Source organism: Chiloscyllium plagiosum, unplaced genomic scaffold (genome assembly GCF_037043375.1).
Source record: "Chiloscyllium plagiosum isolate Xiang-an unplaced genomic scaffold, Cpla_swu_hap1 HiC_scaffold_34, whole genome shotgun sequence".
Lineage (NCBI taxonomy): Eukaryota > Metazoa > Chordata > Chondrichthyes > Orectolobiformes > Hemiscylliidae > Chiloscyllium > Chiloscyllium plagiosum.
Genome location: NW_028270172.1, coordinates 18,397,562 through 18,412,715, shown reverse-complemented (window position 1 = coordinate 18,412,715; position 15,154 = coordinate 18,397,562). Strand labels below are relative to the sequence as shown.

Sequence of the window (15,154 nt, the reverse complement as noted above, 5' to 3'; positions counted from 1 at the left end):
ACACTTGCAGCTCTGATCTCCAGCATCTGCAGTCCTCACTTTCTCCATATTGTATGCATTGCAAATATTACTTGGTGTACATATCATACAGATGTATAAAATAAAATCTGAATGCTGTTTTTCAAGTCACATGATTCAGTTGTGGATGTCTGCTGTCAATCTTTGGCTGATGGCAATGCCAACATATCAGTATTCAACACGTTATGATTTTAAACTGGTGATAAACAAATTTAAGTTTCACTCTTTTTGTCCAATGTGTGCTTTTACTGTGTTAAGCATGTTTTAAAAATTATCCAAAAATTCCAATAATCCAATGCTTTAGTAAATTTTCAGTATGTTGTACTTGCTACTATAAGGAAGAATCCTACAGTTGTTTGATAAGTTAGTTCACAGATTGAAATAATAACTGTAAAATGCCTTGTGGAGACCCTTGGCCATAAATAAGATGGAGCCTAATGTTGTGTACAGTAAAATATTTGGTTTTATATATGATCTTACATGTGGCTTAAAATCTCCATTTCTTAAGTCTGTCTTGAAAGTAATACATTTTAAATAAATTGACTTTCTGAAGTAATCCTTTCATGTGTGTTTTTTGGCAACTAAGCGCATTGAAATGAGAATTTGATCAAAATATTGGTTCCACATTCATTGAGAGGCTCGATGTAAATTGTTCCATACAGTCATGGTCCCTTTTTTTAAATAAAAGGTTATTGCTGGAGTTGCCACTTTGGTCATGTGGCCATCTACACTTTAAAACCATGAAGCGATTCTAACCACATGGAGAGCCTTGTTCCGTCATTGACAATGTTATGATTAGGCCTGGGACAGATGTTAAATATTACAAGAGTTTTCCAATATAGAAACCATAGAAACTAGGAGCAGAAGTAGGCCATTCAGCCACATGATCATGACTGACCTTCTGTCTCAATGTGTTTTCCCACTTTCTCCTCCTCATTCCTTGACGCCTTTTAAAAACTAGGAATTTATCGGTCTCGTTCTTGAATATATTCAGCAACCTGGCCTCCATAGCCTTGTATGGTAGAGAATTTCACAAGTTCACTATGCTTTGAGTGACACAATCTTTCCTTATCTCAGTCTGGCAGCAATAGGAGGTTCTTCCAGCCTCCTGCTTGTCTACTTTGTGTTCCTTTAAGCAGCAGGTAACTAGATCCTGTGTTGGAAACATTATGGAAATCTGAGACGGAAAGGTCATGGATGTAGGTTTGCTTGCTGAGCTGGAAGGTTTGTTTTCAGACGTTTCATCACCATACTAGTTAACATCTTCAGTGAGCCTCCACATGAAGCTTCCGGAGGCTCACTGATGATGTTACCTAGTATGGTGATGAAACGTCTAAAAATGAACCTTCCAGCTCAGTGAACAAACCTACATGCAGAACCTCAACCTGAGCTACAAATCTCCTCAAAACTCGCTAATTGAAAGGTCAGATTGGCTTGATAAACCAATGTGTAAATAATTGAAACAGAAATTGCTGGAGAAGCTCAGCATATCTGGCTGCAGAGAAAACAGAGTTCACTGAATAATTTGGCGGAAGGGACTGCAGCAATCTGGTTTCCAAAATCAGAGAAAGCTTATTCACCCCTCGAGTGAACAGCGAAAGAGTGCCCTATTTAAACAGGGATAAAACAATAACTGTGGATGTCGGAAATCTGAAACAAAAACAGAAATTCGGCAGATGATTGCACAAATTGAAGGAGTACTCTCCATCCTCCAACTCTTTCACCTTCAGCTCTAGCCTGGAGAGAGGCGGAGCTCTGCTATTCCCTATTCCCCTCACCACACGCACCAACTCCCCCCCAACCCGGAGCAGGTGGGTGGGACGGACAACGAAGGGGAGATGTTGAGTGCGCAAGAGAAGCGGAACCAAAACCAGGAGGGGATGGAGGTGGAAGAAGGCGAGATTGCAACCCTTGCCGAAGGGTAAGAATTGTCAGAAAAGAGAGGAAAAGGGATCCCAGTGTGTCCAAGAGAATGATAAAAGAGGGAGGATTCCAAACTTTAGCCCTGAAAGCAACTTGAAGTTATGACTCATGTTGGGGATGAGTGATGTGCTCAAAATTGGGGAGAGAAAATAATTGTAGGTTTTCGGGAGATGGAAGCTCACTTTTCACTTAGTAAACAAAAGGAACGATAATGAGAATTCGGATCCAATTGGTTGCAACTAATGATCTCCGAAAGGGGAGCTGGCTGGATTAGAAATTCAGGTTTTTCTTTAATTTGCTAGAATTTTCACCGCTGACAACGCTACAAAGGTTTTTTTTTATTATTGTCCCCTTCCGATGGAAACGAGGTGTTTTCTGGCAAACGTTCTTGTAGTTTTTGAACAGAAAGAGGGAAAGGCAGGAGGAAAGAAATTGTGGTCAGAAGTTACAAAAAGTAGCGCCCAAATTCCCCACCAAGGCATCGGGCTCTCTCCTCACAACAGGGCGTTGGTTGGGTCTAGGAATTACTTGGCTGACTGGTGTGCAGAGACAAGAAATATTTCCTCGAGAAGAAATTGAGCAGCACAGCCGGTACACAGTTTGATCATTGAGGCATGAGTCAGTGAATTGACGAAAAAGGAGCAAAGGAGCAAGTTGTTTTTTTCATTCATTCATGGGATGTGGGCGTCACTGGTTGGGGCAGCGTTTATTGCCCATCCCTAATTGCCCAGAGGGCAGTTAAGAGTTACCCACATTGCTTTCTGTCTGGAGTCACATGTAGGCCAGACTAGCAGATTTCCTTTCCTAAAGGGCATTAGTGAACCAGATGAGATTTTTCTGGCAATTGGCAACCGATTCATGTTCATCATTAAACTCTTAATCATAGGGTCACTACAATGCAGAAAGAGCCCTCCAAATGGCACCTCATTCAAATCCAGCCTCATACCCTATCCCCATAAACTCCTCATTTACCATCACTAGCCCACTTAACCTGCATGTCCCTGGACACTAAGGGCAATTTAGCATGGCCAATCCACCTAACCTACACAGCTTTGGACTGTGGGAGGAAACTGGAGCACCCGGAGGGGACATGGGGAGAACGTACAAACTCCATAAAGACAGTCATCCGAGGGTGGAATCGGACCCAGGTCTCTGACATTGTGAGGTAGCAGTGCTAGCAACTGTGCCATTCCATTCTGAATGACCAGATTTATGTAAATAGTTAAGGAGATCTATCTTATTTGGATTTTCACAAAGGGTTGGTAATGAAAAGAAATACATAGACAAACTGGGAACCAGGGGTTGGATAATGTATTCTGTGCCATCCCCTATCCCGTGAGTCCCGATAGATGTTTGCATTTAAAAAACACCAAAATACTGTGAATGCTGGAAATCCGAAACAAGTATAGTGAATTGTGGAGAAACTGAGCAGGTCTGGCAGCATCTGTGGAGAGAGAAACAGATCTGAAGTTTCAAACTGGTATGACTCTTCAGAACCTTCAGATTTTTGCATTTGTTTTGCAGAACAAACTAACCTTGATGAAGCCTACGGCAAGTGTTAGTAGAAGATACATCATATTAAACCAATGTGCTCATGAAAACACTTCAACTAGAACTGCCTACTCTAATCCTACTTACCCTTGTTTTTTGAGGAGAGAGAAAAACAGGGTTAATGTTTCAAGTCAGATATGACTCTTCTTCAGAATTGTAGTTCAGGGACTTGGGGTCCAGGATTTTGAAACGAGACAACTTAAAATTAGGTTTGGAATTAGCAAGAGATAAAACACCACATTTGTACTAAAAAAGAAGTGATGGCACTAGAAATTGCTGAGGCTTTCCTGCAAATGGAAGAGGTGTCCCTCATGAACATGTAAGAGTTCCCAAAAGCCAGGCTAATTGAACTAACAAGTGAATCTGAAGAAGCATTGCCTACCAGAGCTGGGAGGGCATAACGTTTTGAGCTACTAGAACAGCACTCGGAAGTATAAGAGGGAACTTAACATCTGAAGGAAAAACATTAAGATATATCTCTCTTTCCCTCCTGCTGTCCAGCTCCAGCTTGTTGTTCTCACCCGTCTCTTTCTATAAATTACTTTCTCCATACCCCTGCTGAAGGAAGGAAAGCCTTTCCAGGTATTCCAAGGGTAAGTTGTCAACCAGTAACTGGAAGACTGAACTTCAGTACAGACAAACTTGTGTACCTAGCAAAAAATTGAAGAAGTGTCGAAGGAAACTGGAAAGACATCAAACTAAAACCATTCGAGTCCTGAATTCAAGATTGTTACTATCCAGCCATGTTATCCCTGTTTTTATCTTCACCTCCAAGCATGCCTGAATGTGTGTCTGGCGGTAGGGTCATGGAATTTTAAGTTAGTAATTCATGTTTTTTCATCATCAGTTAAAGACCATTTGTTCAATATAAATAGTTTTCTTCTGATTATGTATACAAACATTATGGCATATATTATGTTGAGCTGAATTTAATAGGCAGATAAGTTGGATAATTAAACTAAATATTTTCGTACTTGTGCTAACGCCAGGTGTAGCTGGGCTTGATTTCCAGCTACAACCACTCCCTTTGGCTTTTTTCCTGTGACACATGTGACCTCTAATCTCCCTCACCCTCTTAACCTTTTCAATCCTTCCTTTCTCTCCCACTTGCCTCTTCCCTGCTGTTTTTACAGTACCAAACACATCACTTTACCACCTATTCCAAAGTGTCATACTGGGATTGAAACATTAACTCTGTTTCTGTCTCCACAGATGTTGCCAGGCCTTCTTCAGCATTTTCTGTTTTTTTTTTCAGATTTCCAGTGTCTGCAATATTTTTTGCTTTTGTTAATATTCTCAAAACCCATTTTACGTAGGCTTTGACATCTTAGAGCAATTGAAGTTTCATGCTATCAATCTCCCTTTAAATTCAGTGCCCAAAAGTAAAAGAATGTTGCACAATCCACTTTATATCCTAGTTTCTCTCTGCAATTTACATTAACTTGGTTTGTGTGTGATCACACAGAACTCTAAATGGTTGGATAGTGTCACCACTTTGTATTAAACATATCGTATTACATGCGAGCTGTCAGGTAAGGAAGTTGTATTCTGAATAGGTCTAATTAATAGCTTTCTAAGATATGATAAGAAGTATAACTGTTTAAATTTTATTTTGTTGCAGTCCTTCTGATTCTACTCGAGATTTCCAAAAGGTGCAAGGTGAAATGGAAGCAGAATTGAATAGTACAAAATCTGGGCAGGCAGTTATTGGTCATGCTTCAGTTGAGGCAACTGTTACTTTAAAATCCACACCAAGTCACAAAACTGCAGTGATGGACCTCCAGAAGAAAGAGGAATATCACAAGAAGAGCAGGGAGTTCAGCATCACCAGAAAATCCCCAGCCTCTATTACAAGTTCTAAGAAAGCCATAAAGAGCTCTGATGGAGCCAAGACCCATCCGTCAAGCAGTCAAAGCCCTGCAGGATCCAGTCCAATGGAATTGCAACCTTCAACCTTAGGAAAATCTCTTCAGCCAATGGGGAGTTTATCTTCTATGACAGTACCTATGCGTTTGGATGCTCTTGCCTATTTGTTAAATCAAGCTGTTATGAACTCACATAATGTAATACCTCCTGTGCCAAGTTTTGCCAACCAATGCAGTTTGGCTGCATGTAGGAACACAATCCCCCTGACCTACTGCCCTTGTCATAGAGGAACTCCTAATGTAGTTGACTGTCCTTCGGTACCTATATACTTGACCCAACAACATACCTCTACTAATGCAATTTATCCCAATCAAGGATTTGTCAATCTAGGATACCAGCCTGGTCCAATTAACTCAGTGCCAAGTCAGAATTGTAGCAATGTCGGTCAGCATGTTGCTAATAGAGAAATGGATGTTTACACAAACAGAAGATGGGAACAGATTAATTCTTCACTGTCTTCAACAAGTATAAAGAAATGGGATGATTCCAAAGCAATGCAAAACTTTGATGAAGCTTCTTACAATGAACGATGTAATAGTGATTTTAATCAGGCAAGAAGTTCTTTCAAGGGAAGTTATTTTGGAAGTACTTCACTTCCAGGAACCTCTGGGAATTGGAAACGTGGTCAGAATGATAATCGTGAATGGCAAGACAGGGGCTTTGGTAGGTCTGTAAGAAAGTATAATGATTCAGGTAGCAGTTATAGGGTGAGAGGTGCAGGTGATCATTATAAAAGGGAACACAGGGAAAGATCATTTGGGTCAGACTTTAGAGTCAGAAAGAGAAATGAAGACGATAACTCTTGGTCATTGAATCAGGATTCATATTCAACTCCCAAACAGATGCGCTTGTCAGAGAATGCTGAACCCAGCTGGCAGCATAGAAGAGGACAAACTGGCTGGGCACAGGAGGAAAACAAACATTTTGGAGAGAATTGTAGGTCCAAAACAATTGACACTACAGTTAAAGAGAAGGCATTAATATTTTCTGGAAAAAGAATTTCGTCCGGAGAAGATTGGGATGCAGAATATGACACTGAAGAAACAAAATCAGGTGGCATTAAAGAAACATCGTTCATTCCACAGCATGTTAAAAACAAGAAAACTGTAACAGATGATGGTTGGAAGACTGACTGTCTTGAGAAAGGGCATTCAAAGCAAGAGGGCCCATTGCAGCTTCAGGAAACCGAAGAGGATATTATAGATGTGGGAAGAGAGGACTTTGATGCTGGCAAATGTCATCCCTTACTGGGCTCTGTTACTTGTGTCCAGAGCAATACATCATCTGATGTAGAAAACATATTTAAAATTATGGAGAAAGATGTTGCATGTGACACCAGAGTGAATGTGACTGAACAGGAAGTAAACACTGTTGAATTACATGCTACCTCTTGAGGAGTTGACTCACATGTCTGTGAACATGTTGAATAATAAATACCCACAATGGAAACAATTGAAGCAGACAACCATAGACTAACTGCAGAAACATTTGAGAAGTCAGCGAATGATACATTGAAGATTGCCAAGGAACATTAATATATTAAGAGCACAAACAAAGGACATGATGAAGACAGTCCTATAATGCAGAATGCTGCTGATCCCGCAACTTTGAACCTGCCTTCCAAGAAACATGAATCTGTTTCTTGAGATGGTGAAACTTAGTGGTTGAGCTAAAAGAACATGAAAATATGGTTGAGTCCTTTAGTGTGGCAAAGAATAAAAATCTAACCAGGTAAAGGATTGATAACTTAATTTCTTGAAGATTTAAATAAGCAAAACCTGGAATAAACATGGACAGAATTTCTTTTTGTTTTATTTAATTTGTGGAATCTTAAGTGATAGCATTTGTCTTGTGTTTAATCGCATGAGCATTTAATAAACGAGGAAATTTATCTTTAATGTAAGTTAAGAAAACCATCATAAAATGAAACAGATGTTCGGAATTTTCTTCTGGCTTCTCATGCTGCACAGCGTAGAATTGGCAGAAATATAGTAGGCATCCCATTTCTGTATGTATGCATTTTTTTAACTCAACTGTAGACAATGTTAAGGCACAGGAATGCAAGTATGCTCTAAGCCAAAACATGAGATAGTGTCTGATTCTTGTGTTGTCTGTAAGTCAGAATTATCAACTTGGGCATTGACATTTGCCCAAGCCCCTGTAAGTTTGATAGGATCAGAACTACAGTGTTACATTTAGCATTCATTCTGCTTTAGATGATGTACATAGATGCATCTTTTCAGAATAGAGATTCTGTGTTATACCGTTTCAGCTATTATTTTGACTAAACTAGTATTGTTTATTTTATATGCAGTACACTAAATATTCAAAAAAGACTAATAATTTGATTGTATAAGGCTACATTTTTACACAGCAATACTTTGGTTAGAAAAATATAATTTGTAAAATTTGCTGTATCTGTGACATTTTAATTGCCATTTGAAATAGCTGCTGCTATTACTGGTATGCCTTTTAAGGTTACTCCAACAGTCACAATTAACGCACTTTTATATGTTTATTGACTTATTTTGTGGAATGTTTCCACTCAAATGGTAAATACTGATGACATAATTATGGGGATACACATAAATAAAAAATATTATGTAAGCAAATTGGACCAAGTAACTCAAGTAAAAGTCACTAACCTGTGTCAAGTGTACATGGCAATTTAGGAACACTTGCTTTCATAAGTTCCTACCAGCTCGTTTATTTTAAAATACATTCAATACTCATTATTTTCAACAATAATTGAAAGGACTGCAATCATATTTGTGACATTTTTTCAGAAAGTTGACATTAACACCTATTTAAGCAGACTAAAACATGAGAAGATAATTGTTCGTATTTTTATGTGTTTAATTTCCCACAATATTTTGAGACTCAATAACTTTACAAATACTAAATTAGCTGTGTGGGCATTTTTGGAAATTAGCCTGAACAGTAATTACAGAACTGAGGTTGGTTCCAAATGTATAGGTTTCAGATAACAATTTTGGAGCTTGAAAACCTTAATTTACCTGCTTGAGAATGATGACAGACTAATTTTCCAAATATTTAGTTGTATACATTATTAGGGCAAAAGTTTTTATAAATGGAGTGGAAACCATAGCCATAAGAGGTTTTGTGTAGAACTCTTAAAATAAGCATAATAGTGATAACCTACTGTTTTTTGCTTGCTTTATCGTATTTCTGCTGTCAAAAAAGTGTTGGAATAAGCTAGCTGACTGTAAAAAGCATTTCATTTTGCACTTAGGAACCAGCAAACAAAGTGCTCTACTCAAATCCAACAGGAGTAAGTCAGAAGGAGATTCTGTTCCATAATATGGTTTTATACTTGTCAATGGCGACTTGAAATCAGTGCTACTTGCACTATTCTATTTTTGAACAAATCTGTTAAAGGAAACATTCCCCATCAAAAGCTTCTTGACATATTCTGGGAAGGCGAAAAGTAATTATTAATGGAACAAATGTACATGCATTAACACCAGGTCTAAGTAAAATGAGAATAATAATCAGATTTGCAGTACCGAACCACTGGCTTTAAGTTACGTTTTGTGAGTGCACATTTGGAGCAAAACCATGTTGTCTTTCCAGCTGCGATGTAATCATTGAATTTTTTAAATACCAATGCCAGAGGCAGAATTTGTAAGCTCTGGTTTGAGTGGAAGCTTCATTTAACTGTTCTACATTTATGGGAAGATGTTTCGGTTGTGAACTCCCTGTTTTGCTGTATTTGTTTACTTTTCTGTTGGCTAAATGAGTCAGAAAATTTGGATTGCTATCCATATGTTACAAAGCTTTTTTTGATCGTGAGGTTCTAGTCTCTGAAAAGTTTTCCTTCACTTTTTAAAGATGTAAGAATAATGTTTAAATTGGTGAGTTTTGAAGTTGAAAATTGACTGTAAGCATGACATTTTGAAAGGAATAATCAAGAAGAGGTTTTGAATTACATTTTGTTAGTGCAGATTATGAAAGAAATTATATCTTTGCTTCAGAAATGCAACATTTAACAGAAAAGAGCAAGAATCAGAAGAGAAAGCATGATGATGATGTAATGTCATCAAACAGCTTATGCAGCCTTTACATTTTGTATTGTGTTGTTTTTGAGTTGCTATTATTTGTTTTGCTGATATTTTAACTGATTTTTTCTTATTAGGTGTAGAACTCTTGAAACTAACAAAATTGACAATAGCCCACTTTTTTCATGTTCTATCACATTTCTGCTGTCAAAAAGCTGTGCTGATGTAAGTTCCTCCTTCCCTTTCAAATGGTTCCCACAGAAAAGCCACCCACAATTTCAGTACTTACAACTACATGAAGATGGAAGTTATGAGCCAAATTTTATAGTATGTTGCCCAATCAACAATTCCAGTCAAGTGTATTGTGATTCCTACCATTATTAATCCTAGAGAATAGACAAAGTTTTTATCTGGATTTCTGCATGTGTTGCCATTTTGGTTACTGCATGATTGGCAGTGTTTTCAGCACCTGCCATCAGTATTGTAACATTCCCAGTGGCTTTTACAATTGTTTATTTGCATTTTTAAAACTTTAATTCAGCATTAAAGCTTCAGTATTCCACAAATGAACAGTAACTGGCTTTGTTGTAGTGATATGTTGCGTTAAACTGTTTTTGATAAGTATAACCATTTTATTTTTCTCAAACAATAAATAATTTCAATGGAAAAGGTTGTCTTAATGGTTTTCTCTAAACATTGGTTAAAGTACATTAGAAAGTTACCCTGTTTTGGTATGAACAGCATTCTCAAGTCTCTTAGAAGTTATGAAGAGTTTAAAGACCTTGTTAAATGCATCATGCACTTGAAATAGCTTAATTGTTCTCACCACTGCCTGGAAGAATTAGCCTGTAGAATGAGTTTACCAACAAAAGAATTCTGTTCCATAATGGCCTAGAGCTCTAAAATAGACAGAGGGACATTTGAGATTTATGGATCAGTCAATTTAGAAAATGAATTAAATGCAAAGCAAAATAAAATCTAAAGGCGAAAGAAGAGAAAATATGAGGTGTCCCAGTGAGAACAGCTTGTGGAGCAGAGTCCGGCACGAAGGTGCAGCTTGGGATGAAACTTTGGCAAAAACTGCATTTCTTAATAACTGTTTTGCAAAACAGCATTCCACACACAGGTGAATGGTGGCTGGAGCAGGGAGGGGGTTTGTGGGTGGACATTGGGGGAGGGAGGGGCATGCATAAGGACAGTTAGGGTTGACAGGACAGGTTCGGGAAGGGAGGGTAGATGTGGAAGAGAAAGATGAGGTTTAGGACGAGGGGATGAAAGGCTTGGTGAGTGAGTGTGCTGATTGGGGGAGGGGGTGAGAAATGAGGATTGGGGAGGGACATGGAGTAGGGTGATTAGAGGTGGGGGTGGAGATGGGGGCAAGGGGATTGGGGAGGAGGAAGTGAGGGATGGGGTAAGGAGATTGGGGAGGAGGTGGGGGACTAAGCAGGACGTAGGGCACCGTGGGGGATTGGGGAGGAGGAGGGATTGGGAGATGGTAAGATCTGAGGGAGGGGATTCCGGGAGGGGTTGGGAGGTTTAGGGGAGAGTGTTGAAGGAAGGGGTGAGGGAGTTCAGGACAAGGGATTGGTGGAGGTGGATTGGGTTTGGGGGAGGAGAAGGGGGAAGGTGTTGGGGGTGGGGGAATTGGGGTGGCTGAGGTTTCAGGGAGATAGATTGTGGGAGGAGGGGGTGATGGAAGAGGAGATGGTGGTATTGGGGGAGGGAATGCATGGGGTGTTGAGGGAGGTGGTGGATGAGTTAGGAGAGGGGATTGATGGGGTGTTGGGGGTGGGAAGTTGGAGAGGATGGATGGGGTGGGGGTGTTGGGGGAGGGGATGGATGGGATGGGGCATTGGTGGGAGGGGTTGGATGGGGAGGGGTGTCCAGGGAAGGGAAGGATGGAGGTGTTGGGAAAGGGGATGGATGGGGCTGTTGGGGAGGGAATGGATGGGGGTGTTGGCAGAGAGAATGGATAGGGAAGGGTGTTTGGGGAGGATGGGGTGTTGGGGAGGGGTTGGTGGCGTGATAGGGAGCAGAGGAATTGGTGTGTTGGGGAGAAAATGGATGGGGGAGATGGGTATGGGGAGGGTAGATAGGGGTGGGGGTGGAATGGGACTGGGGGATGGGGGGATTTGAGGGAGAGTACTGATGGGATGGGGAGTGTTGGGGGTGAAGGTGGATGGATGAGGATGGGTGAGGGAGAGGTGATGTTGGGAAGGGGTGGATAGGAGTGGAAGATGTGTGGGAGGGATGATTGAGAGTGGGGGAGGGTTGGATGGCAGTGGGGTTTGTGCGGGAGAGGTGAATGGATGTGGGGGAGGGGTGGATGAGAGTGGGGATATAGGGGAGGAGAGGATGGGAGTGGGGATATAGGGGAGGAGAGGATGGGAGTGGGGAGGAGTTGTGGAGTAGTTTGGGGGAGGGGGTGGGGAGGAGTTTGGGGGAGGGTGGATGGGACTGGGGTATGTGAGGGAGGGGTGGTTGGGGGTGTGGGGTGGATAGGGTGGGGAGTGTGTTGGGGAGGGGCGGATGGGAGTGTGGGGTAGATGGGGTGAGGAGTGTGGGGGGGAAGGGCGGGTGGGGGTGGGTGGATAGGGGTGATTGTGAGTGTGGGGGAGGGGTGGGTGGGTGTGGGGTGGATGGGGGTGGTGTGTGTGGGCACAGGGGTGTGGTGGAGATGTGTGGGGGGGTGGTGTGCCGGGAGGGGTGAGTGGGGGAGGGGTGAGTGGGGAGGGGTGGGGTGTGTGAGGGAGGGGTGGATTGGATGGGGTGTGGTGGATGGGGGTGGGGTGGATGGATGAGGTGGGAAGTGTGTACGGTAAGGGTGGATGAGGGTGGGGAGGGGTTGGATGAGGGTGGGGAGTGTGTGGGGGAGGGGTGAATGGGGGTGGGGTGTGTGTGTGGGGGAAGGGTGGATGGGGTTGGGAAGTGTGGGGAAGGGTAGATGAGGTTGGGAGGGGTGGATGGGGTGGGCAGTGTGTGGGGAAGGGATGTACGGGTGTGCAAAGTGGATGGGGGAGGGGTGGGTGGGGTGGGGAGTGTGTGGGGGGTTGGGGTTGTGTGGGGGAGGGGTGAATGGGGCTGGAGTGTGTGGGGGAGTGGTGGATGGAGTGGGGAGTGTGTGGGGGAGGGGAGTGTGTGGGGGAGGGGTGGATCGGGGTGGGGGATGTGTGGGAGTGGTGTGGATTGTGGTGGGGGTTGTGTGGGGGGAGGGTGGATGGGGTGCGGGAGGGTTGGATGGGGGTGGGCTTGTGTGGGGGAAGGGTGGATGCAGGTGGGGGTTGTGTGGGGGAGGTGTGGAGGGGGGTGGGGTTGTGTGGAGGAGGGGTGAATGGGGATGGGGAGTGTGTGGATGGGAGTGGGGAGTGTGTGGGGGAGGGGTGGATGGTGGTGGTGGTTGTGTGGGGGAGGGGTGGATGGTGGTGGAAGTTGTGTGGGGGAGGGGTGGATGGTGGTGGAGGTTGTGTGGGGGAGGGGTGGATGGGGGTGGGTTGTGTGGGGGAGGGGTGGATTGTGGTGGGGGTTGTGTGGGGGAAGGGTGGATGGGGGTGGAGGAGTGGCGGATGAGGTTGGGGTTGTGTGGGGGAGGGGTGGATGGGGGTGGGGGTTGTATGAGGGAGGGCTGGATGGTGGTGGAGTATGTGTGGGGGAGGGGTGTATGGGGTGGTGGTTGTGTGGGGGAGGGGTGGATTGTGCTGGGGGTTGTGTATGGGAAGGGTGGATGGGGTGGGGGAGTGGTGGATGGGGGTGGGGGTTTGTGTGGGGGAGGGGTGGATGGTGGTTGTGTGGGGGATGGTGGATTGTGGTGGGGGTTGTGTGGGGAGGTGTTGGGGTTGTGTGGGGGAGGGGTGAGTGAGATGGGGGAGGGGTGGATGGCGCGGGGTGGATGGGGTGGGGGTTGTGTGGGGGAGGGGTGGATGGGCTTTGTGTGGGGGAGATGTGGATGGGGATGGGGTTTGTGTGAGGGAGGGGTGGATGGGGTTTGTGTGGGGGAGGGGTGGATGCGGGTGGGGTTATGTGGTGGAGGTTGTGTGGGGGAGGGGTGGATGGGGTGGGGTTGTGTGGAGGAGGGTTGGATGGGGTGGGGGTTGTATGGGGGAGGGGTGGATGGGGGTGGAGGTTGTGTGGGGGTGGGTGTTGTGTGGGGGAGGAGTGGATGGGGGTGGAGGTTGTGTGGGGGAGGGGTGGATGGTGGTGTGGGTTGTGTGGGGGAGGGGTGGATGGAGGTGAGGGTTGTGTCGAGGAGGGGTGGATGGGGGTGGGGAGTGCATAGATGGGGGTGGGGAGTGTGTGGGTGGGGAGTGTGTGGGGGAGGGGTGAATGCGGCTGGAGTGTGTGGATGGGGTAAGGAGTGTGTGGGGGAGGGGTGGGGAGTGTGTGGGGGAGGGGTGGAGTGGGATGGGGAGTGTGTGGGGGAGGGGTGGAGTGGGGAGGGGAGTGTGTGGGGGAGGGGTGGATCAGGTGGTGGTTGGGTGGGGGAGGTGGGTGGGCTTGTGTGGGGGAAGGGTGGGTGTGGGGTTGTGTGGAGGAGGGGTGGATGGGGAGTGTGTGGATGGGAGTGGGGAGTGTGTGGGGGAGTGGTGGATTGGGGTGGGGGTTGTGTGGGGGAGGGGTGGGTGTTGGGGGTTGTGTGGGGGAGGGGTGGATGGGTTTGGGGTTTGTGTGGGGCAGGGGTGGATGGGTTTGGGGTTTGTGTGGGGCAGATGGGGATGTGTGAGGGGGGGCTGGATGGTGGTGGAGGTTGTGTGGGGGAGGGTGTGTGGGGGAGGGGTGGATGGGGGTTGTGTGGGAGAGGAGTGGATGGGGTGGGGGTTGGGTGGGGGAGGAGTGGATGGGGTGGGGGTTGGGTGGGGGAGGAGTGGATGGGGTGGGGGTTGGGTGGGGGAGGAGTGGATGGGGGCTGTGTGGGTTGGGTGGGGGAGGAGTGGATGGGGTGGGGGTTGGGTGGGGGAGGAGTGGATGGGGTGGGGGTTGGGTGGGGGAGGAGTGGATGGGGGCTGTGTGGGGGAGGAGTGGAGGTTGTGTGTGGGAGGAGTGGATGGGGGTTATTTGTGGGAGAAGTGTATGGGGGTTGTGTGGGTGAAGGGTGGATGGGATGGGGGTTTTGTGGGGGAGAAGTGGATGGGGGTGGGGGTTGTGTGGGGGAGGAGTGGATGGGGGTTATTTGTGGGAGAAGTGTATGGGGGTTGTGTGGGTGAAGGGTGGATGGGATGGGGGTTTTGTGGGGGAGAAGTGGATGGGGGTGGGGGTTGTGTGGGGGAGGAGTGGATGGGGGTTGTGAGGGGGAGGAGTGGATGGTGGTGGGGGTTGTGTGGGAGAGGAGTGGATGGGAGTGGGGGTTGTGTGGGGGAGGAGTGGATGGGAGTGGGGGTTGTGTGGGGGAGGAGTGGATGGGGGTGGGGGTTGTGTGGGGGAGGAGTGGATGGGGGTTGTGTGGGGGAGGAGTGGATGGGAGTGGGGGTTGTGTGGGGGAGGGTGTGGATGGGAGTGGGGGTTGTGTGGGGGAGGGTGTGGATTGGGGTTTGTGGGGGAGGAGTAGATGGGGGTTGTGTGGGGGAGAGGTGGATGGGGTGGGGTTTGTGTGGGTGAGGAGTGGATGGGGGTTGTGTGGGGGTGGAGTGGATGGGAGTGGGGGAGGTGAGGATGGGGGTTTGTGGGGGAGGTGTGGGTGGGGTGGGGGTTGTGTGGCTGAGGAGTGGATGGGGGGGTTGTGTGGG

The 15,154-nt window shown here is 45.8% G+C and overlaps 1 protein-coding gene across 1 annotated transcript; it reads left to right on the top strand.

Moving 5' to 3' along the window:
* Nucleotides 1–1,856: 1,856 nt before the first annotated feature.
* LOC122564297 (uncharacterized) lies at nt 1,857–6,812 on the top strand. The gene is made up of 2 exons (XM_043718970.2): nt 1,857–1,939; nt 5,114–6,812. The coding sequence occupies exons 1-2, from the start codon at nt 1,857–1,859 to the stop codon at nt 6,810–6,812; spliced, it is 1,782 nt and encodes a 593-aa protein (XP_043574905.2).
* Nucleotides 6,813–15,154: the final 8,342 nt, after the last annotated feature.